We start from the raw sequence: 23319 nt of genomic DNA, 5'->3' as shown, positions 1-23319 counted from the left end.
GTGAAAATCAGCTCACGCTGATAAAAAAAATCAATGTTGAGCCGAATAAACTCGGTAAGAAAAAAATATGAGCGGATTGGAGTCAATTTAAGTCGACAGTGAGTTCGTGTACATACGAATGTTTGATCGGCTGAGCCGAATGACACGATTATTCGGCTATTTTTGTGTATGATTATTTTTGCCATCACGCGAGCGAGCTAAGTCAGTCGCGACAAAAACAGTTTCTGTCGGAGTCTTTTTTATTGCTTTTATTTAAAAAAAATATCAGAAAAGCTAACATCGGCTATGAAATTTATTTATATACAGCTAATTCGTTCAGGGGTGCAGTAAAACTTTAACAACGTGTACTTCTTATACTATTGAAGATATCAAAAAAATTTAAATGCAGTTTAGGTACTTCATTGTTTTTCATACTTATAAAATAACTTTAAAAAATTTTAAAAATGAACATTGGTGGCTTTTTCTATGTCACAGCTTATTTCATGCACTGCATTTAACCTTAAAAATTATTCTAAACAAATTAATATAAGCTCCCTTGCATATTTATAAAGTCACTTGAAAAATAGCAATATTTCCAAAACTACTAACTGTAGTTCAATACGGTATATTAAGAAAATGAAGAGGAAAAAGAAACAAAAATAATACAAAAACAATTGGCTTAATCCAAACTAACGGTATTTTTAAATATACACTTAAGCTAAGTCTTAATGTTGCATATTTATAAAGTCACTGTTCTTATTTTTACTGTAGCTTAAAATTAACTGAAAAAAAACAATTTTAATTAACAAATAACATCGCCTCGGGAGCCAATAACCTTTTCTATGCGCCCTTGCATACTTCCAATAAGGTTAGCTACCAAACCGGCATCAATTTTCGCCCACTCATCGAAAAGAGCATCCTTAAGATGACTTAAAGTTGAAAACTGGCGATTTTCGGCATATACTCTCTGTGTGAGTATCCCCCATAGATTCTCCATGGGATTTAGATCGGGAGAACAGGCAGGCCACTCTAAAACTTTGATTCCTTTGGAGGAAAACCATGCTTTAGTCTCCCGACTGACATGGACTCTCGCGTTGTCCTGCTGAAAAGTATGTCGTGCATAGCCATTTTCATCTAAAAATGGTACCAGACTACTTTCCAAAGTACGGATGTAATCAACGCTTTTCATTCGTGATGATACCACTTCTAATGAAAGGACACCACTTATGGAAAATGCTCCCCACACCATAATGCTCCCACCACCAAAATTTCTCTTGGCACATTGAAGTGGTTTCTTCCGAATATCATGCCAATAGCTTCGAAACCCATCTGGACCATCTAAATTCCATTTTTTTTCTTCGGAAAAAAAAAAATTTTCCTAAAAAAAAACTGCTTAAAAACTGTCGAGTTTAAAATATCCTTGATTTGGAGTTACCTCATTCCATATTGTACTCAAATTGCCTAATGCAAAATTTAATCTGGCAGTCTTATGACGTGCCAATAGATTGGGGACTTGCTTCATTTTTTCATACCGGAGTATTCCGGAACGTTTAAGAGTCCGGGAAATCGTGGAAAGCGATACATTAAGGCCATTTGTCGAACGCAAACGTGATAGTGACATTGAGGAGTTGCTGGCGTTTCGCACAATTTGCCTTTCCTCTCGCTTGTCGAGATGCCTTTTACGTCCTGTTCTCTTTATAGAGCCATACAAAGATGGATTTTTTAAAAAGTTTCGAACAACGGATTGACTACGCCCAATTTGACGAGCAATACCTCGACCACTGACACCACTATCGCTTAAGGCTATAATCTTGCCCTTTTCAATATCACTTAGAGATTGTCCACGAGGCATTTGCGCAAATTTATGGTTTTCTTAATTAATTCGTCCAAACTCCGCCAAATCTAATCTCAAACTGCATCAGAAAGCTCTAATTCTAAAGGTGACTTTATAAATATGCAACAGTAAAAACTCGCGACCATTCGATAAATAAAGTACCGTTAGTTCGGATTAAGCCAATTGTTTTTGTATTATTTTTGTTTCTTTTTCCTCTTCATTTTCTTAATATACCGTATTGAACTACAGTTAGTAGTTTTGGAAATATTGCTATTTTTCAAGTGACTTTATAAATATGCAAGGGAGCTTAGTATTTGGTTGGACCCCCATTTTGTTTAATGACCTCTTTAATGCGTGTTTCCATCAAAGAAACCAACTTTTTTGTGACTTTAGTGGATATTTTTCCACACTCTTCCATTAGTGCTGTTTTAAGGTAATTTTTATTGGAAATTTACCTTTTCCGTATGGTCATGTCCAATATTGCGCACAAATTTTCAATCATATTAAGGTCAGGAAACTGGACATGAGGGCTGACCACATCTGGGCAATCCCAGATGAACCAGGACTGGACAATACCGGATTTGTGTTTTGGGTCATTGTCTTGATAAAAACGGAATCGGCCCTCTAGACCCAATTTCTCTGCACTTTGAAATAAATTATCCTTTAAAACTGATAGATACATATGTCTGTCCATTGTTCCTTCGATCAAAACCAGGATTCCAACTCCCGAAGCCGCCATGCATGCCAAAACCATGACACTTCCACCGCCATGTTTCATAGTGTCCTCCATCCTGCGGCACTGTTGTCTGATGAGATCGGATCGGATCGGATAAAGGCCCACAATTCCTGTAAAAGTACAAAGATATTTAGTTAAATTATAATTAAAGTAACTAAAGTAAAATTGTAGAACTAAAAAAATAAGAATTCAATAATTAAATATGAAACTGGAAAAAAAAAGAAATATTAATTCAATGCTGAAAAAGAGAAGTGAAATATTAATTCAATGCTGAAAAAGAGAAGTCAAATGTTAATTCAATACTGAAAAAGAAAAGAAATGAAATGTTAATTCAATACTGAAAAAGAAAAGAAATGAAATGTTAATTACTTAATTAATTTGCACACAAGGGCTATTGGAATCCTCATCCTGCAATTGGAAAAAAAAATATTAATTTTAAACACAATTGAATTTATAATTCATACAAACCTGGGTGTACGCCGTAGGATCTTGTATGCTTCGATCTGGCATATTTGCCAGATCGATAGCCATGGTCCTGGCGGGTCGAACCACACTTATTGCTTCAGATTGGGCACTGGACGCATCAGATTGGGCACTGTACGCATTTTCGGTTGAGTCGGCCACCTCCTTTGAGCCGACCAACCTCGGCCGCTTCTCCCGGATTCCGTTAAGGCACCGGTCATTCTCCTTGCACGATCTACAGTGCATCGCCATTCCTCTCTGTCCTTTTGGCCGGACAACATTACACTTTGGTCATTCTCCTTGCACGATCTACAGTGCATCGCCATTCCTCTCTGTCCTTTTGGCCGGACAACATTACACTTTGGGCAAGTGTTGTTGTTCCGGTCTAGGCAATCCGGGCCGTGTTCGACGAAGTCCGTCAAACATCTGAATCGTCGTCCACATAAAACACAGATGTGCTTCTGGCTACAGAATATTCTGTAGGTATCCTCCGGCACCTTGTAGATAGGTGGCGGTGGAACCTGTCCCAAAGGTTCCTGTGGCAGAGGTTCCACAGCCAGTGGTTCCAATACCACAGGATCCTGTGGCAGAGGTTCCACAGCCAGTGGTTCCAATACCACAGGATCCTGTGGCAGAGGTTCCACAGCCAGTGGTTCCAATACCACAGGCTCCTGTGACAGAGAATCCACAGCCAGTGGTTCCAATACCACAGGTACCTTTGGGACAGCTTCCACTTTCCGCGGTTCCGCTATCACCGGAATCGGTGCAGGTTGCAATGTCATTGGTCCCAGTATTATAGGTTCCAGGATCACGGATTCCATGATCGCTGGATCCACAGACACTGGAATCTGTGGCATTGCAACCTGCACCGATTGCCCTTGTTCCGCCTTTGCCTTCCAGTCCTGTTGGGAGAAAGAAAAATTTTTAAAATTAAAATGTGAAACTTTGAGGGAAACTTCGACTATGCCGAAGTTTGTATACCCTTGCAGTAATTTTGGAATTACGTTCACTGCAACGGACGGACAGACGGACATTATCGATTCAGCTTCTTCGGTGATCAAGAACATATACTTTATGGGGTCGGAAATTTACTAACCTCTGAAATTCGATTGATTGCTTCTCTGGTGAGGGCAATCTGCTCCTTAAGACTCGAGACGGCACCCTCCGAAACTCCACGGAGCACTTCTATCACATTTGCAGTCTGCAAAAAGCACCAAAAGTAAGGCAGCTTACAATGTAAAATATCAAAATACTTACATTTCGGTTTGTATCCAATATGAGCTGCAGAATCTCCTTGTTTTCCTGCGACATCTGGAAAAAAAGATTTGAGTAAATAAAAGTGATAAAAAAATGGAATAACAAATTGCAACATACTTTGCCTCCTTCTTTGTGCGCCAAAAAGTAAAGACCCGTTACAATTTGTAACGGCTGCCGGGTAACGTCGCAAGTTGCAATTTCAACTTCAAGTTTGCAACGAAATTGGAATATTGGAATTGAAATTGAAATTCAATTTGTTTCTATATTTCATTTTCATTTTATTTCTTTCATTTTTTGGTACAACAACAAGTACTTTTAAATGCTAATAAAAATAGTAATTGTAGAACCCCATCTAACACTAAATTCTTATCACTTATATTTATAATTTTTCCTAAATTAAAATATTCCCTAGAAGCGCTTAAAACTATTTTCCCAAACCCTTCTAATCTTATATTGGAAACATGCGACAAAGAGATGTTTTTGCTGTCGTCCAAGGATCCAAACTTCCTATATGCTCCATCAATCCTTTGGACGACAGCTCGTAGAGACCTCTTCTCCGAACGATAGTGCTCCTCCAGGTCCGCTGAAACACCGACATCGCAATCTTCTATTACTGTGAGGTTTGCGATGTCCAGCGGCCTGAAGTATACTTGACACAATGTGTCATCCATGTGCCCGTCATGTTTGAGCATTACTTCATTGAAATGATAGTAATCCCAAACAAATGGGACTTTTCCCTTAGTAGTTAGGAAATAATTTCGCACTCTCACATTAATCGGATTGCCGTCAACAACAAAGCAAACCAAATTAGTTGATATGTGTGCATCTTTTATAAATTTTAACAATTTTTTTATTAATTCTATGATGGTTTCGGCGCTCACATACTCGTCCATAGTATGGACAACGTTGCAGTATAGAATGCTCCTTTTGGAGCCATCGAGCGCCACTGCCATCATTGATAATACTTTGACAATATTCCCAGGCCGTGCCTTTTTGTTTGATGGACCGGCTTCTTCATCTCCGGGAATACTTGCAATCTGTAATTGGAAGAAATATGTTACATAAAATTATTGTGTAAATTTTTTTTTCTTTATTTCTTAAAACCTAAAAAAATTCTCCAGTATCCTTTCCTCCACATTTTCCTTGAATTTTTGAGAATACTCCTGAAATTCCTGAAGTCCTTCCTCAATTTTTTGGATACGGAATTCTCCTCAAAACAGCAATTTCTGAAGGAGAAACATTAAATCTTAAGCTTGCCATTTTCTTGGTTATTGAGTTTTTATTCTTATTTTCCTTTTATTTCATAGTTCATCAATTTCAAAAAGCCCGACTTTTATCTCCCTTTTATTTGAATTTCGATTTTACCCCTAAATAAATTTTAGTAAATCGAAATTACTAATTTCAATTCTGGCAGATTTAGGTTGCCAATGTTAATTTTATCGTTCATTTTATTTAGTTGTGAGTGGTTGCGACAAAAAAAAAAATGTTTTTTTATATTTTATCCCACTTCTGAATATTAGTATGGATAGTTAAATACTTTCAATAGTCACCCACAGAATGAATCTTTGTTCAATTTATCTCGGGGTTCAAGATTATCTCTCTCTTTGTGAGAGAGAGCTTATCTTTATCTTAAGATCTACATACATACATACTATGTATTGCACAATGGGTGTTATTGGAGTTTATCATTAGGGATACTTATACTTAGCTTAAATATTACTACAGTAGTAATACAAAATACTTCAATTTTTGTAAAGGCCTCTGCTGACATGTGGATTTTGCAATTTTGGTATCCGATGAATTGGCCGTTGTCGAACCAATCCGGGATACCCAGGGACTTTAACTCCTCAATTCTCTTGTATTCCTTTGACTGGAATTCCATCAAAAAAGAGGAGTAAATGTTTTGAAGGATTTCCTTGGAATACGAGACCCCAGCCACCCTGGCCACAAGAGGCCAAGAAGTCACGTGTTGGAAGCCTCCTTGCTTCCGAACGGACTGAAACATGCTGAAAAAGATAATGTATAAAAAAACTTACGTGAAGAGGCGAATTTGGTGCTTCTTCAAGAGGTCCTCGGGGTCCTTAACGTGACCTAGTCTTTCCAAAAAGACTTTCTTCTTATTTGGCCGTGAACGCCAAATTAGCCCTTTTTGAGCCAGATAAGCACCTTGCTGCTTTTCTGACAGGGCGCGAAAGTCAAACTCAGAGTCGGACTCGCTGTCCTCAAAAAGAGGTGGAGGCGGCGGCGGTTGTTGTGGCTCCTCATCCTCCTCAAGCTCTTCAATCCCCGACAATGACAATGGTGGTGGTGGTGTCGCCGGTTCCTCTCTAGGTTTCTTCCCCGATGAGCTGGGGCTTGCCTCAAAAATGCATTTTCGTGTTGTTGCACCATCGCCATGGCCATGGTGCTTTTTCGCGATGTGGCGCTTTATGTTTGAAAGTCTCACGGACTCATAGTCGCAAAATTGACACACAGGCATTTTGGTTTGCTTTGCGTTTGGTTTCTGGTTTGGGTTTGATGTCTGTGTTTTTCGGTTTTCATACCATACACCCATAGGTATATTAAAGTCGCCAAAATGTATGTAACAGGCAGAAGGAAGCTTCTCCGACCCTATAAAGTATAAATATTCTTGATCAGGATCAACAGCCGAGTCGATCTAGCCATGTCCGTCTGTCCGTCCGTCCGTCTGTATGAACACGCAGATCTCGGAGACTATAAGACTCTTATAATAAGAGCTAGAGCCACCAAATTTGGTATGTATACTCGTGTAGTATGTAAATGTATAGAGTTAATTGGAATTGGCCACGCCCCCTTACGCCCCCAGGAATCACATAAAACTATTTTTCTTAAACAACAGCTTAACAGCTAGAGACATCAAATTTAGTTTGTATATCCGGTTAGTTGGCGCGCAGAAATTAATTGTTCAAACTTTTTATGACGCCCCCAGGAATCACATAAGACTGTTTTTTCTTAAAAAGTATAATAGATAGAGACATCAAATTTGGTTTATATACTCGTTTAGTTAGCGCGCAGAAACTAATTGTTTACACTTTTTGCCACGCCCCCTTCCGCCCTCGGAATTTACATAAAACTGATTTCCTTAAAAACTATGATAGCTACCGACATTAAATTTGGTATGCAGACTAGCTTAATAGACGCGCAGATATTGGCTATTTAAAAATTTTGACACGCCCACTTCCGCCCCAGCAAATTAAACAAAACTGATTTTATCAAAAACAAACAAAGCTAAAGTCACCAAATTATGTATGTATACTGGCTTAGTATGCGCGCAGAGTATATGTATATATTTTCATATTTTGCCACGCCCACTTCCGCCTCCATAATTTAGAAAAAACTGATTTCCTCCTGTAGTTTTTTGACTATCGCAATCAAATTCGGCAGTCTAATTATTCTTATCTATTTCTATCAAACTACCAAATTATTTATTGAAATCAGACTAGAAACATGCAAAATATGCGTATGAACGTATTTTACTAAGCGGTCCACAAGGCCAGAATTGGCCGTTGGCTAGTGGCGGCGCTAGAGTGCTCGTGTGTTTGTAGAGTGAGCGAGATAGCACATAGAATGAAGCATGTAAAAACAATTTAATAGACATACATATGTATGTACATTTGGTTTTCGAAATTTGAAATATTTGTTTCACCTGGTGTATGGTATACCCAAGTCGACGAGTCGACTTACTTGCTTCATTTGTTTTGATTTCGATAACAATATCGATTACTTAACGTACTTTTGCACCAATAATACAGGGTGGGCCAAAAGGAGTCATCCGATGTTGTCGCATTATTTTTCTGAATAATGCAAATGTTTGACCAATAAAATTCTCAAGGTTTAAATGAACATTTATTTTCATTATTATTTAAAAAAAAAAGACTTCTTTTGGCCCACCCTGTATGTATATCGATATCGATAAACTAAACAGACGCCAAGCTTGATGCGCCAATAATATTGTATATCGATAAACAAGAGGAACAGCCGCCTAACATGGAGGATTTAATTATTTTTAAAAATTTAAAGTTCAATTTGATTTTTTTCCCCGGCCTCGGGAACATGAGCAAAGAGGTAAAGCCCATGTTCTTCGAGAGGTTGGAGGAACGTACATCAATGATGTACAGTGGTGTAAAAAATTTATTTATTTGGCGTTTTCCTTAAATAACCAATGCGGAGGAAACTGCAGAGAGTATTTCTGCAGTACTGGAGGAAATGATGGCCATTGCGTCAGATCGGCCGCGTATGAACATGTTCGCCATGGACGATATAAATGAGCTATGCTCATTTAAATTTTATGGTCTTCGATACAGCCAAGCCTTTGAAGATTGGGCGTACCCAGAAGCTGATCAGAACACGTTATCACAAAATTGAAAGGTTAGTTTGTTAATTTTTTTAATCAGATGAAGTGCAGACTGCAAATGTGATAGAAGTGCTCCGTGGAGTTTCGGAGGATGCCGTCTCGAGTCTTAAGGAGCAGATTGCCCTCACAAGAGAAGCAATCAATCGAATTTCAGAGGTTAGTAAATTTCCGACCCCATAAAGTATATGTTCTTGATCACCGAAGAAGCTGAATCGATAATGTCCGTCTGTCCGTCCGTTGCAGTGAACGTAATTCCAAAATTACTGCAAGGGTATACAAACTTCGGCATAGTCGAAGTTTCCCTCAAAGTTTCACATTTTAATTTTAAAAATTTTTCTTTCTCCCAACAGGACCGGAAGGCAAAGGCGGAACAAGGGCAATCGGTGCAGGTTGCAATGCCACAGATTCCAGTGTCTGTGGATCCAGCGATCATGGAATCCGTGATCCTGGAACCTATAATACTGGGACCAATGACATTGCAACCTGCACCGATTCCGGTGATAGCGGAACCGCGGAAAGTGGAAGCTGTCCCAAAGGTACCTGTGGTATTGGAACCACTGGCTGTGGATTCTCTGTCACAGGAACCTGTGGTATTGGAACCACTGGCTGTGGAACCTCTGCCACAGGATCCTGTGGTATTGGAACCACTGGCTGTGGAACCTCTGCCACAGGAACCTTTGGGACAGGTTCCACCGCCACCTATCTACAAGGTGCCGGAGGATACCTACAGAATATTCTGTAGCTAGAAGCACATCTGTGTTTTATGTGGACGACGATTCAGATGTTTGACGGACTTCGTCGAACACGGCCCGGATTGCCTAGACCGGAACAACAACACTTGCCCAAAGTGTAATGTTGTCCGGCCAAAAGGACAGAGAGGAATGGCGATGCACTGTAGATCGTGCAAGGAGAATGACCGGTGCCTTAACGGAATCCGGGAGAAGCGGCCGAGGTTGGTCGGCTCAAAGGAGGTGGCCGACTCAACCGATTCGGTGCTGTACGCCGAAAATGCGTACAGTGCCCAATCTGATGCGTCCAGTGCCCAATCTGAAGCAATAAGTGTGGTTCGACCCGCCAGGACCATGGCTATCGATCTGGCAAATATGCCAGATCGAAGCATACAAGATCCTACGGCGTACACCCAGGTTTGTATGAATTATAAATTCAATTGTGTTTAAAATTAATATTTTTTTTTCCAATTGCAGGATGAGGATTCCAATAGCCCTTGTGTGCAAATTAATTAAGTAATTAACATTTCATTTCTTTTCTTTTTCAGTATTGAATTAACATTTCATTTCTTTTCTTTTTCAGTATTGAATTAACATTTGACTTCTCTTTTTCAGCATTGAATTAATATTTCACTTCTCTTTTTCAGCATTGAATTAATATTTCTTTTTTTTTCCAGTTTCATATTTAATTATTGAATTCTTATTTTTTTAGTTCTACAATTTTACTTTAGTTACTTTAATTACAATTTAACTAAATATCTTTGTACTTTTACAGGAATTGTGGGCCTTTATCCGATCCGATCCGATCTCATCAGACAACAGTGCCGCAGGATGGAGGACACTATGAAACATGGCGGTGGAAGTGTCATGGTTTTGGCATGCATGACGGCTTCGGGAGTTGGAATCCTGGTTTTGATCGAAGGAACAATGGACAGACATATGTATCTATCAGTTTTAAAGGATAATTTACTTCAAAGTGCAGAGAAATTGGGTCTAGAGGGCCGATTCCGTTTTTATCAAGACAATGACCCAAAACACAAATCCGGCATTGTCCAGTCCTGGTTCATCTGGGATTACCCAGATGTGGTCAGCCCTCATGTCCAGTTTCCTGACCTTAATATGATTGAAAATTTGTGCGCAATATTGGACATGACCATACGGAAAAGGTCAATTTCCAATAAAAATTACCTTAAAACAGCACTAATGGAAGAGTGTGGAAAAATATCCACTAAAGTCACAAAAAAGTTGGTTTCTTTGATGGAAACACGCATTAAAGAGGTCATTAAACAAAATGGGGGTCCAACCAAATACTATATTAATTTGCTTAGAATAATTTTTAAGGTTAAGTGCAGTGCATGAAATAAGCTGTGACATAGAAAAAGCCACCAATGTTCATTTTTAAAATTTTTTAAAGTTATTTTATAAGTATGAAAAACAATGAAGTACCTAAACTGCATTTAAATTTTTTTGATATCTTCAATAGTATAAGAAGTACACGTTGTTAAAGTTTTACTGCACCCCTGAACGAATTAGCTGTATATAAATAAATTTCATAGCCGATGTTAGCTTTTCTGATATTTTTTTTAAATAAAAGCAATAAAAAAGACTCCGACAGAAACTGTTTTTGTCGCGACTGACTTAGCTCGCTCGCGTGATGGCAAAAATAATCATACACAAAAATAGCCGAATAATCGTGTCATTCGGCTCAGCCGATCAAACATTCGTATGTACACGAACTCACTGTCGACTTAAATTGACTCCAATCCGCTCATATTTTTTTCTTACCGAGTTTATTCGGCTCAACATTGATTTTTTTTATCAGCGTGAGCTGATTTTCACTCAACGCTGACTTTCGTTCAGGGAGTGGAATTGAGTCAGAATTTTAACGTATAGAGTAAATCAAGAAAAAAGTGAATTTTGCAGATCTCTGGTACTTACATATGTACAAGCACACGGAAGGCAAAGATCATTTCTGCTGAGTTTTTTAGTCAAACTGTCTTTTGTTGAGACTCTTTGTGTGAGCGAAAATAGTATTACTCTTTACGCGACACTCATTTGAGAGCGTCACACGAATGAGTCAATGCAAAGCGCTTGACAAAAACCAATTCAAAACAAAACAAAAAGAGAGCCGCCCCGAACGAGATCGTTTCTAAAAGCTTTTCGGTAATGATACGAACCAGAGCATATACATACATATGTAAGAAAAAACGATCAACTGTCATTTGCGAGCTATGCTTTTAAGACGTTGAAGTCAACTTTTATTAGTGCAGTGTAGCTACGATTTCTATGGTGGCGAAGCTGCCTGCGATGTCCGTTAATGCGTTGTTGTTGTCTCCCTCTTCGTCGCTGTTTTCCAAGAATCGCCGAATCGTGCTTGCCGTTACACGATTGCCGCCGTCTTCATTGGCGTCAGTTATTTCACAACTGACTGTACTTTCGTTGATGTTTTCCATCGAAGACCTCTTGTAGTAAAACGCATGTGTGTATGAAGAGGATGGTAAAGCCTGAATAATAGCAGCAATTAGAGCTGTTTTATTTCCCTAGCTTGTAATTCACACACTAATTTCAATTCTGGCAGATTTAGGTTGCCAATGTTAATTTTATCGTTCATTTTATTTAGTTGTGAGTGGTTGCGACAAAAAAAAGTGTTTTTTATATTTTATCCCACTTCTGAATATTAGTATGGATAGATAAATACTTTCAATAGTCACCCACAGAATGAATCTTTGTTCAATTTATCTCGGGGTTCAAGATTATCTCTCTCTATCTTCTGGCTATACGTCCTTTTCGGCATGTGGATTTTGCAATTTTGGTATCCGATGAATTGGCCGTTGTCGAACCAATCCGGGATACCCAGGGACTTTAACTCCTCAATTCTCTTGTATTCCTTTGACTGGAATTCCATCAAAAAAGAGGAGTAAATGTTTTGAAGGATTTCCTTGGAATACGAGACCCCAGCCACCCTGGCCACAAGAGGCCAAGAAGTCACGTGTTGGAAGCCTCCTTGCTTCCGAACGGACTGAAACATGCTGAAAAAGATAATGTATAAAAAAAACTTACGTGAAGAGTCGAATTTGGTGCTTCTTCAAGAGGTCCTCGGAGTCCTTAACGGGACCTAGTCTTTCCAAAAAGACTTTTTTCTTATTTGGCCGTGAACGCCAAATTAGCCCTTTTGAGCCAGATAAGCACCTTGCTGCTTTTCTGGCAGGGCGCGAAAGTCAAACTTAGAGTCGGACTCGCTGTCCTCAAAAAGAGGTGGAGGCGGCGGCGGCGGTTGTTGTGGCTCCTCATCCTCCTCAAGCTCTTCAATCCCCGACAATGACAATGGTGGTGGTGGTGTCGCCGGTTTCTCTCTATGTTTCTTCCCCGATGAGCTGGGGCTTGCCTCAAAAATGCATTTTCGTGTTGTTGCACCATCGCCATGGCCATGGTGCTTTTTCGCGATGTGGCGCTTTATGTTTGAGAGTCTCACGGACTCATAGTCGCAAAATTGACACACAGGCATTTTGGTTTGCTTTGCGTTGGGTTTCTGGTTTGGGTTTGATGTCTGTGTTTTTCGGTTTTTTGTTTTGATTTCGATAACAATATGGATTACTTAACGTACTTTTGCGCCAATAATACAGGGTGGGCCAAAAGGAGTCATCCGATGTTGTCACATTTTTTTCTAAATAATGCAAATGTTTGACCAATAAAATTCTCAAGGTTTAAATAAACATTTATTATACCCTTGCAAAAAGGGTATATTAATTTTGGTCAGAAGTGAGCAACGCATAGAACGAAGCATCTCCCACCATACAAAGTATATACATATATTCTTGATCAGCACGACAAGACGAGTTCAAATAGCCATGTCCGTCCGTCCGTCCGTCTGGATCAACGCAAACTCTACCTAGACCGTAAGAGCTACAGAGCTGAAATTTTGCACGTAGGCTTGTATATACTGCAGGGTTTGTATATCTCGGATTCAACCGGGTCGGACCACTATATCATATAGCTCCCATACAAACCCCAAAGTCACGAACAGTGACTTTTCTCAATAACTTCGTTATTTTCTGTGCTATTATCGTGAAACTTAATATTAGAGTTTATTACACCTATAAACTACTGTGCCAAATTTGATCAAGATCGGGCGACTATATCATATAGCTCCCATAGGAATGATCGGTCGAAAACAGTGACTTTTTTAAAAACTCCGTTACTTTTAACGCGATTGCTTTCAAATTAAACATTTCTTAATTTAATATATCTGTTAATGACTGCCAATTTTATAAAGATCGGGTGACTATATCATATAGCTCCCATAGGAACGATCGGTGGAAAACAGTGACTATGATCAATATCTTCCATATTTCCCATGATTGTAGGCCATTCTTTCGCAAACATTAGCCATTGATGGCTAATAGGTAAGAAAAGAGTTACCAAAAAAGTTGCAAGGGTATACAAACTTTGACGCGGTTGAAGTTAGCCCCGGCCCTCTGGTTTTTATTATTATTTTAAAAAAATCAAAGAAGCTAACATCGGCTATGCCGAAGTTTATATACCCTTGCAGTCCTTGACAATATTATTTCTACATGTTCAAAATTTGTTTTCTGCAACTTAATTCATGAATATACAACCAACACAATTTTACTCTTTATACTACAACTTGTTCTTCTAACCTCATTTCATAAGCAACGCAACGCACGCATACACATACAGTTTATGTAGCTTTGCGACTGCGTGTGTATGCGTGTACTCTGTTGATGACGAAAGACGTAGTAGACAGCAAGAAGTGCTGCGGGCATTATATACTGACTGTAACTTGATTGAAATTTCGGGATCTGATGTGATCCAAAATTATTATTTTAGTCAATTTCATAGGGATACTCCAATTTTAATGAAAATGTTTCTTCCAGAGCTAAATGATATAGTGTTCCGATCCTGACAATTTTCATACTTTATTTGCTCCGGGCTATAAGTAACTCAAATATCAAGTTTAAAATGGCGGCGTGAAGTTGATTTGCACAGACGGACAGACGGACATGGTTATATCGACTCAGCTTCTCATGCTGATCAAGAATATATATACTTTATGGGGTCGAAAACGTCTCCTTCTGTGCATTACAAATATCTGACCAATTTTATAATTCCCTCTGCAAGTGGTTATTCCCCAACTCATTATTCCACCCACCACACTTTCACCCACAATGATCTCACCCTCTCTAACCCTTCTATTGCCATGGAATCCTCATGAAAGTTGAATCTGACACTTACGGTAGTGACTACTTCCCTATTTTCACATATCTCTTTGAGCCAACTCCTCCACCAAAACTTTCACCAAAATTCAAAATTTATTTCGCAGATTGGCCCAAATACATGTACCTAAGTCTTTTTAACCATTCTCTCCGGCCCCAGCCACAACTTAAACAAAGAGGCAGCTAATCTTATAAAAATAGAACGCAAAAGCGCCACTCTTAGTATCCCTCAAATCAATCCTAACTAAACTTTCTGGCAAAACCCCCGGCAAAACACCCTACAGTCAACACAACATTTCAACAATATCTTCAATAATCACATTTCTCAAAATTACAAACTTAGCTAAATTATCCCTATTCACAAGCCCAACTCTCTTTACTTCTGCTTTGCCAAAACCCTCGACAAGATCATTACAAAGCCGACAAAGCGGTTTTAGAAAAGGAAAATGTATATCAGACTCTCTACTATCGATAGACTATCTGATACCTTCCGCCCTTTCCACCAAAAACCATTTATCAATAGTCTCACTCGATTTCTAAAAAGCTTTTGATACAATGGGCATACACTCCGTCATAGACGAGCTAAAACTGTGGAAAATAAGTATGTCCCAAAATTATAAAGTACACCAAGGCTCTGCTCTCGGTTATTCTTTTCCTTATCGCTTATAATAAACTAAACAGAACCATTCTTGCTCACAAAAAAATTTTCTTCTATGCCTATGCTGACTATCTGATAGTTAAAAAAACTCAACAAACTAAGCTGCTTTTCTCTTGAACCTCTTTTCAACGACATCCTTAAATGGTGTGACTACTCTGGAGCTAAACTCAGCATACCCAAATGCAAAAATATCCATTTCTGCAAAAAAAAAAAAAAAAGGTGCCAATCTTCTCTACACACATCCCTCGCTAACATCCCCAATGTCCAATCCCTAAAGATTCTCGGAATAGTCTTCAACAGCAGATACAAATGGTCCGACCACATATCATACCTAATTTCCTCCCTTTCAAAAAAGCTAAACATTATTAAATGCCTGTCCAATAGCAGATATCGTTGCAGCCCCCTCTCCGTTCTAAATGTCATTAACCTCATAATAATGTCCAAAATCGACTATGGAATATACCTCTACGGTAATGCTCCCCACTCCGACACAAATAAATTAAAATCATTATACCACTCAGCCATTCGAATGGCCCTGGGAGCATTCAGAACAACTCCAACGCAAAACCTTTTATTTGAGTCAAACATATCTCCCTTTGAGAACAGAAAAACTTTTAGTGACTTCAAACTTATCAAACCCATCCTTCAATCGCACTCCTCTCAACTTGCCACTCATATTAATAAAATTAATAAGTCTAAAAAACCTCCACCAAGGATATGCTCAACGCTACAAAGATCTATAATTTTAAACAAATCTCTACATTTCCCGACTACACCTCTACAACCTGCACGGGAAAAGTTTCCTCCCTGGGCAAATATCGACCAGTACATAGACTGCTCCCTTCATGCACTACCCAAGTCTTCCACAACTCCCGAAACATACCGTAAACTATTTAAAGAAATTCAACTGAAATATCCCAATTATAGATTCATTTACACTGACGGTTCCAAAAATGACAACTACACATCGTTCAGCGTTGTCAACAACCACTGTACAAAACAATACCTTTTACAAAATCATAGCAGTATTTTTTCCGCTGAAATTATAGCAATCTTCTCCGCAACCAACTTAGCTAAAGTCCTGTCACACCAAACTGCCATCTGTACTGATTCACTTTCATCTATCCAAGCTATAGCTAACCCCTACAATCTATCATTCTATCCCTTCCAAATTAGACAGACTCTTTTAAGCCACCCAAATAAACTAAAAATAATCTGGATCCCCGGTCACTGCCAGATTTTGGGAAATGAGAAAGCCGATGAGGCGGCCAAAACCGCCAACGCTCTCCCCCTTATATTTACAGAAAACTATAATATCTCAGACTTATTGAAACAAATTAAAAAAGTAAATAATCTCACTAAACTAAAACTATTTTCAAAAACAAACAACTTTTACAAATCCAATAACTCAACAAAAACCAATATAACCAACTACGCTACCTACAGCCAATTGTCTCGGCGAGATCTCGTTAGAATTACTAGGCTTCGCCTTGGACACACAAACCTCACCCATTCCTACCTCCTCAACCCCACCACCACCGCCTTATGCCAACATAGGAACTCTGCTTCTTCTGTTAACCACATCTTACTAGATTGTCCAAACACTTTAAGCCTTCGAAAATCCCTTCACCCATCCTCCAACCCACTCTTAGCCATATTTAACCCAACTTTTGAAAACCTTTGTAAATATATACATATATAAGGCCTTTGCAGCCTCTTAACTAAGTTTAATAATAAATTTCATTAATTTAAAAGTATACTGCACCATATAATGGGTGTCCACTGTTCCAACTCGAAGGAAGCATCGAACATGCAACATCGAACCATGATGTCGAATATCGAACAAAAGAGTCGAATTAAGAGAGAATTAGAGGTGGAAAAAAACGTTTTTTATCATTAGTGATGAGAGTTTCATCACTAACAAAGAAAAATATCGATAACAACATCTACAAATCGACAAAACATATAATTGTAAAATTTTTTTATATTTTCAATTTTGTGATTCTCAATTATTACATTGGCGTTGGCGTTGGCGTTAACCCTTAAGATCGGGTAGGGCAATTAAATATTCCATTCAGCAAGAGCTAGGAAGTATCTTAATAAAAAAAAAAATATATATATAAATAAATATCACTCATCAAAATCAAACAAAGAAAAACCATGTCCCGTCAAAATCCTGGTAAGAACTATTTTGCAACTTTTACAACAATGGTTATAATCACGATATTTTCTCGGCTTAGAAAAAGAAGAGGGCGGCAGTGCTCCACCCTACAGCTGGTATGATAATTCTATGGTGCGTAGGAGTCTTATCAATTGACATTTCTTTCCCTGTATACTACATATCTGAAAATATTGATATTCTTACTTACAGCGTGCTCCACCACCTACATACGAGGAGAGCCAACGTAACGGTGGAGCATTTAATTATCAGCAGTCACCGGCTCCACATCCAGCAGCGACAGCGATCAATCCGAATCAATATTATGGAATGATTTATCACAATCCGCAGGTGCCAGTGCATGTCCAAATGCAGGGAGGCTACAATAGCCCAACAGTAATCCATCACGGAACTGGTTATGGGTTGGCTGGACCTAGTACTTCAGCTGGAGCAGCTGCGTCACAAGTATTGCAACTGGATCCCCGTGCCGAAATAAGAACCACGTCTACCGGAGCTGTCAGTGTACCACCACCTCCACCGGGATGCTTGCCAACGCCAGCCCAGTTGGCCGCCATGCAGGGTCAACCTGTCACGGTGAAGCAAAATAAACGTTCCTTTTTCTAGATGAGACGGGAAACCAAAGATACTTGTTGATCGAATATATGTATTAATATTTTCTCACGTTAAGCTCCTTTGCAAATATACAAAATATGAAAGTTGTAAGATTTTTTTTTTTGTTTCTTTGTGGGCGGACACAACATTAGAGAACAGTTTGTCGTCATAGCAAGCTCATCATCCAAAATTGGGCGTCTACAATGATTAATCCCTGCCCATCAAAAAAATCTCTGTTTCATATTTCTTCTTGTTCTCGCATATATTTGAAAATTTTCTATAGACCTGAACATTTTTGATTTGCAGCCAGTGAAAGGGGGATTTTTCGTGTTAGATCTGTGCACTGACTGGTAAGAAGAATTCCATGAACTACAACTGAATGTTTAACTACTCGAAAATGTTTTCAAAGTATGTACTATCAAAGGTCTGGACACGCACAAAACCATCTTCACCGCCAGAGGCATAACTCTTGCCATCCGGATGGAAGGCTAAACTGTTGATGGGACCAAAGTGTCCCTTGAGACGGGCGAATTCCTCTTCGTATATTAAATGGAAGAAGCGTGAATCGAATTTGCCTGCCTTTGTCGATGTTGTTGTGACCTCCATGGCATCCTGGCCACCGCCGAGAACAACATGATCTAGGATGGGACTGATGGCAGCCGAATTCACTGGACGCTCTGTTTTGTACGTTTTTAGGCACATCAACGTTTCGGAATCAAAGAGCTTGGCCGTGGTATCCTTGGAGGCTGTCACAAACATTGTTCCGTCTTTGCTTAATTGCATGTCATTAATGACCGCGGTGTGATCTGTGCCCGAATCCACAACTTTTTGACCCTTGCGTACGTCCCAAATGGAAATGTTACCATTATCGTGGCCTTTAAGAAAATAACCATTTAATACTTCAGCACATCCTGGACACCATTGCATATTGCTTACCCGTAATGATGGTCTCATCTAAGGGTCCCCACAGCATGGATGTAATCTTCGATTCAGTCATCGGAATTCGCAACGTCGGTGTCTGTTCGGACAATGTCGAATCGGCATTGCGCACATCAATGATAAAAAGCTCACAACTCTGTCCCATTGCCTTGTCGGTAGAATAGGCAGCCTGATTGCCAGAGAAACTAAAGTTACATGTTCTTACTGAAGATTTTGTTGGAATGGAGGCAATGACTGTGCCATATTCAACATCCCATAACTTGGCTGTCATGTCAGCACCGGCCGTGATCAGCTTTCTACTCTCCCAGTCTACATCCAAACACCATACAGTACCCTGATGGCCGTCATAAGTGCCCAAGCGCTCGCCGTTGAGGGAGTACCAGACATTTGGCTTTTGATCCTTGGAACTGGAGAAGAGCAAATCACCTTCCCGATTGTATTTGATCTGCGTTATTGAACGCTCGTGACCCTGTAGCATCAATGGACGCTAAAAGACGATAAAAATTCACATTATTTACTTTTTTTTGCAAAGCAGGCGCCGCCTTTTTGAGGTTATGTTTTCCGCGAAATGCGAGATGCTTTTGTCTTGTAAATTATTCACTCGGCGTGTACTTTCTGTTTAATTCAGTTGTTTAATGATTATTTTAAATTTCTTCATACCATTTTGTTTAAATGAAATGTTAATTGCGAGAAAACAATAACTTCTGCAACATCCACGCAGCACACAAAATAGTCAAAAGGGAATGCCAACTCGTCGATATTTATGAAGTCATTTGCCAGAGTTGCCAGTGCTACGCGAATATTAAATTTTATGAACATATGTACATACATATGTACATACTTTTAATTTTTTTATTTATTTTTTTTTAAGAAAAAAATACAACAAATTCAACATTTATTCTCTCTTTAACCAAACCATCCCTTTTTGTTTAACGAATTCCATTTGGCTATGTTCACCAATATGGAGGCCACACACTGATCTTTGTCCCGATTCTGTCCATAATAATCAACAAATTCTCCATCGGGATTAACCAAATACATAATGATGGTATGATCGACTATATAATCATTGTCCTCATCCCGCGGACCAGCACTAAAGTACACTCTGAAAGCCTTGCACACATTACGAATTTGATCGACAGTGCCAGTCAAACCCAAAAGCTTGGGGGAGAATTCCTTCACATATTTTCCCACAATTTCCTTAGAATCTCTTTCGGGATCAACAGTGATGAATATAGGCTGCACATCTGGCGTCTGAGGGGATTTTTCTGGAAGATAAAGTACATTTATCTTTTCGATTTCGTCATAATTGTTTGTTGAACTTACCCACTTCATCCACTACTGCAGCCATTTTCTCCAACTCATCCGGGCAAATATCCGGACAATGAGTAAATCCAAAATATATTAGCAGCCACTTGCCAATAAAATCCTCAGATTTGCGTACTTGCCCTTGTGAATCTACCAATTCCCAGCGTCCTCCTATTGCTGCTTTGCCTAACTGCCTTTTACGCTCCTTTAGCAAAGCCTCATCCTTTTCGGCCTTCACGTATAACATGAAACCCAATCCGCCGGCTCCGAGAACACCAATTACAGCCAAACTTCTCCATGATATGGGACCCTTACCCTTTACAGGATCGGAGGCAGATGCTGCAAAGTTTCTAACTTTGGTCAATTGCTGCTGCTGCAGCGTAAGGCGCCGACAGCTACCCACCAGACGTTGAAGTGCGCGGGACATTTGGTTTCTGGTTTTAAATTTACAAATAAATTTTAGTTTACTTTTCAAGTTTTACGTAAATCGGCCGGAGTCGCCGGCTGCTTTAGGTGGTAATTCAGTGTGACCGTTTGGTCCGAAATTTCAACCAGGGGGAACCCTAGAGCACAGTGGGACCACTTTATCATCCAGCAAAATGTTTTTCCATCATAATTACAAGCATTTTTTACTTTGTTATTTAATTTAAAATATATAGCTACATACAAACATACATATGTATTTATGTACATATATGTATGTATGTATTCTAGAATATGGCTGTAAATTTTGAAAAGAGTCATCAGATAGATGATTGCACATTGTTTCATTAAATTATCAAATACATTAGATACATACATAGTTTAATTTGTTTATTAAGTCTTCCAATGCATGTACATTTTTTTACATATGTATGTATGTATGTACATACATACCTATATATGTATGTATGTGTATTTACATACATATGTATGTATGTACATCTACAAAATTGCAATATGAAATAGACACATACATATGTATGTGTGTATACATATTATCATATAAGCCTCTTCAAAGGAGAGAAAACACACTCCTTAAATTTGACCTTGATCACTTTTTTTGCCTCTTAAATTAAAGAAGGGAAATAACACTCCAACTAATCTCAAATGTTCATCAGGAAACTAATAACTTTTCATGAAAATCGATATAAATTGATCTGCATACATATATGTACACACATATGCATGTACATACATATGTGACTTGCTATTTTTGATTCATGAAAATTTAATAATACAAACTTATTTTTTGTTATTTATGTACTGTAGTCCCTTAAGACAATGTTTTTTTTTTTTATTTTGCTTTATTAATAATAGTGTGGTAAAAGGAGCATTGACTCCTAGCGGGAAGGGCCAGAGACAGGACAGGACATACATAGATGACAATTATTTGGAAATAAATATGCTATGCTGTTATTATTTAATCATCCAAAGTTAGATGCAAGTTGGCTGATGGATGCAATCCGAGCTCCTTCAACGTGGCCTGATTGTGCTCTGATTCAAGAGATTTGCGCGGAAATGCGCAGATGAGCTTATAACCACCCTCCGCCGAGGGGATGTGCTTGTGCGTTTGCTTAATGTAGAGGCGGAGGGTCTGTAGCTTGGTATCGGAGGGCCAGCGCAGCTGGACTACTTCATCTGTGCCAGACTCATTGAGTAGACGCAATTTAAGGGCCGTTAACTCTGTTGTGGCCTGGCCCAATTGGGACTCGTATGATGTGGAGGCCACAACATCTTGAATATCGTCATCGAATCCATCGAGACTTTCACAATTGCTAGAAGAATGATTATTTTGACCAGATGCCGCTTGGCCGTTCTCATTCATGGAATTCTTAATTGCCAACTCGAGTTGCTCTTCCTCTGTGAGCTCCAAGACCTTGGCGCGTTTTTTAGGTGTGGTCGCAAAGACCTCCTCAACATCGTCATCATCATCGTCGTCCACTGGAGCTGCTCGCTTCGAAGTGGTGGGAGCATCCGAGGTCTGGTCAAAGTCACGATGCTCGCGCAAAAATTCTTTTAAGTCTGGTAAAACATTCTCCTGTTTCGGCTCGGGGCTACGCCAAACTTCCTCACCAGTTCTTGGATCAACGATGCACAAGTAGGGCATCTTGGCACAGTGATAGAAGGCCACAAAACGCTGACCTTCGGGGGTATCGTCGTCCACTTGCCATAGAATGAATTGACGGCGCACCAGCTTCTTCAAGTCCTTGTTCGACCAGACATCACGGTTCATAGTATGTGATTGAAAATCATTGCCCTGGACATTAACCAGTAGCCAGCGCTGCCGCTTGGTGGCATGGTCACGAGCAGCCATTAATGAGCCTACGTACAATATATCTGTGGGCGGGCGAAAGAGATCTCCTAGGCGGGATGTAGCTGATCGACTGGAACCAGCGGCGCCGCTGCTGCTGCTGGCCATCACCATTTGGGCAGCACGATCGCGACGACGCCGATGAGCATTTGGATCAGAATATACACCAGTGGCCTGTAACTGTTCCTCCAGGAGGGCACCTTCGCGGGCAAAGTCCCTAAATGGGCAGACCTTGAATCTTTGGGTGTCACGGGACAGGCGATTACTACTGGGTCCTGCCGCCATAAAATTATCATCTTCGGGCAAAAGAAGCTGTTCCCTTACTGGTGCTATAGGAGCGCGCACTTCCTCCTCACCGTTGGCATCCAGCACAGGATTAGATGTTGCGGCACCCGATCCAGAAGCCGACGAAACTCCGGCTGCACCTTGCTCGAAGAAAAGAGCCACTGCTGCATCCACATCGTTGGCACAGGCCGCAAGAAAATATTTTGCCTCGTCTGGACTGCAAGCCGTCACTTCCACAACTTTTTCCACCAGCTCATCGCCATTTGCAGTTTCTGCCATCTTATGCCCTGGTTATGAGAGCTCAAAAACTTAATTTTATTAAAACTTTGATTTTGCGACCATAGGAATTTGACAGTAAAATTTGTAGTAAAATGCAAAATAATATAACAACAGTTCTCTCAATTTACAACAACAAACTCACACAAAAATTCGCTTTGCAACAACAAACACATGCCCGAATTCGC

The 23319-nt window shown here is 39.6% G+C and overlaps 5 protein-coding genes across 5 annotated transcripts; 2 read left to right on the top strand and 3 right to left on the bottom strand.

Moving 5' to 3' along the window:
• The first annotated feature begins 8339 nt into the window (after window positions 1-8339).
• LOC137573673 (variable charge X-linked protein 3B-like) lies at window positions 8340-9386 on the top strand. The gene is made up of 3 exons (XM_068285674.1): window positions 8340-8385; window positions 8681-8796; window positions 8991-9386. The coding sequence occupies exons 1-3, from the start codon at window positions 8340-8342 to the stop codon at window positions 9384-9386; spliced, it is 558 nt and encodes a 185-aa protein (XP_068141775.1).
• A 7793-nt stretch (window positions 9387-17179) lies between these two features.
• On the top strand, window positions 17180-18141 carry LOC137573556 (DAZ-associated protein 2). The gene is made up of 3 exons (XM_068285506.1): window positions 17180-17439; window positions 17501-17553; window positions 17632-18141. Exons 1-3 carry the CDS (start codon window positions 17421-17423, stop codon window positions 18040-18042), a joined length of 483 nt encoding a protein of 160 aa, XP_068141607.1. The 5' UTR covers window positions 17180-17420; the 3' UTR covers window positions 18043-18141.
• A 125-nt stretch (window positions 18142-18266) lies between these two features.
• On the bottom strand, window positions 18267-19803 carry eIF3i (eukaryotic translation initiation factor 3 subunit i). The gene is made up of 3 exons (XM_068285504.1): window positions 19630-19803; window positions 18967-19456; window positions 18267-18905 (listed from the first exon to the last, which is right to left on the bottom strand). Exons 1-3 carry the CDS (start codon window positions 19798-19800, stop codon window positions 18418-18420), a joined length of 1149 nt encoding a protein of 382 aa, XP_068141605.1. The 5' UTR covers window positions 19801-19803; the 3' UTR covers window positions 18267-18417.
• On the bottom strand, window positions 19772-20808 carry Scox (Synthesis of cytochrome c oxidase). Its single transcript, XM_068285505.1, has 2 exons — window positions 20296-20808; window positions 19772-20237 (listed from the first exon to the last, which is right to left on the bottom strand). Exons 1-2 carry the CDS (start codon window positions 20702-20704, stop codon window positions 19876-19878), a joined length of 771 nt encoding a protein of 256 aa, XP_068141606.1. The 5' UTR covers window positions 20705-20808; the 3' UTR covers window positions 19772-19875.
• Window positions 20809-21501: 693 nt separating this feature from the next.
• LOC137573493 (uncharacterized) lies at window positions 21502-23268 on the bottom strand. The gene has a single exon (XM_068285428.1). It carries the CDS (start codon window positions 23132-23134, stop codon window positions 21680-21682), a length of 1455 nt encoding a protein of 484 aa, XP_068141529.1. The 5' UTR covers window positions 23135-23268; the 3' UTR covers window positions 21502-21679.
• Between the last annotated feature and the right edge of the window lie 51 nt (window positions 23269-23319).

Source organism: Drosophila tropicalis, unplaced genomic scaffold (assembly GCF_018151085.1).
Source record: "Drosophila tropicalis isolate 14030-0801.00 unplaced genomic scaffold, ASM1815108v1 contig_413, whole genome shotgun sequence".
NCBI classification, from domain to species: domain Eukaryota; kingdom Metazoa; phylum Arthropoda; class Insecta; order Diptera; family Drosophilidae; genus Drosophila; species Drosophila tropicalis.
This window is presented reverse-complemented; position numbering and strand designations above follow the sequence as displayed.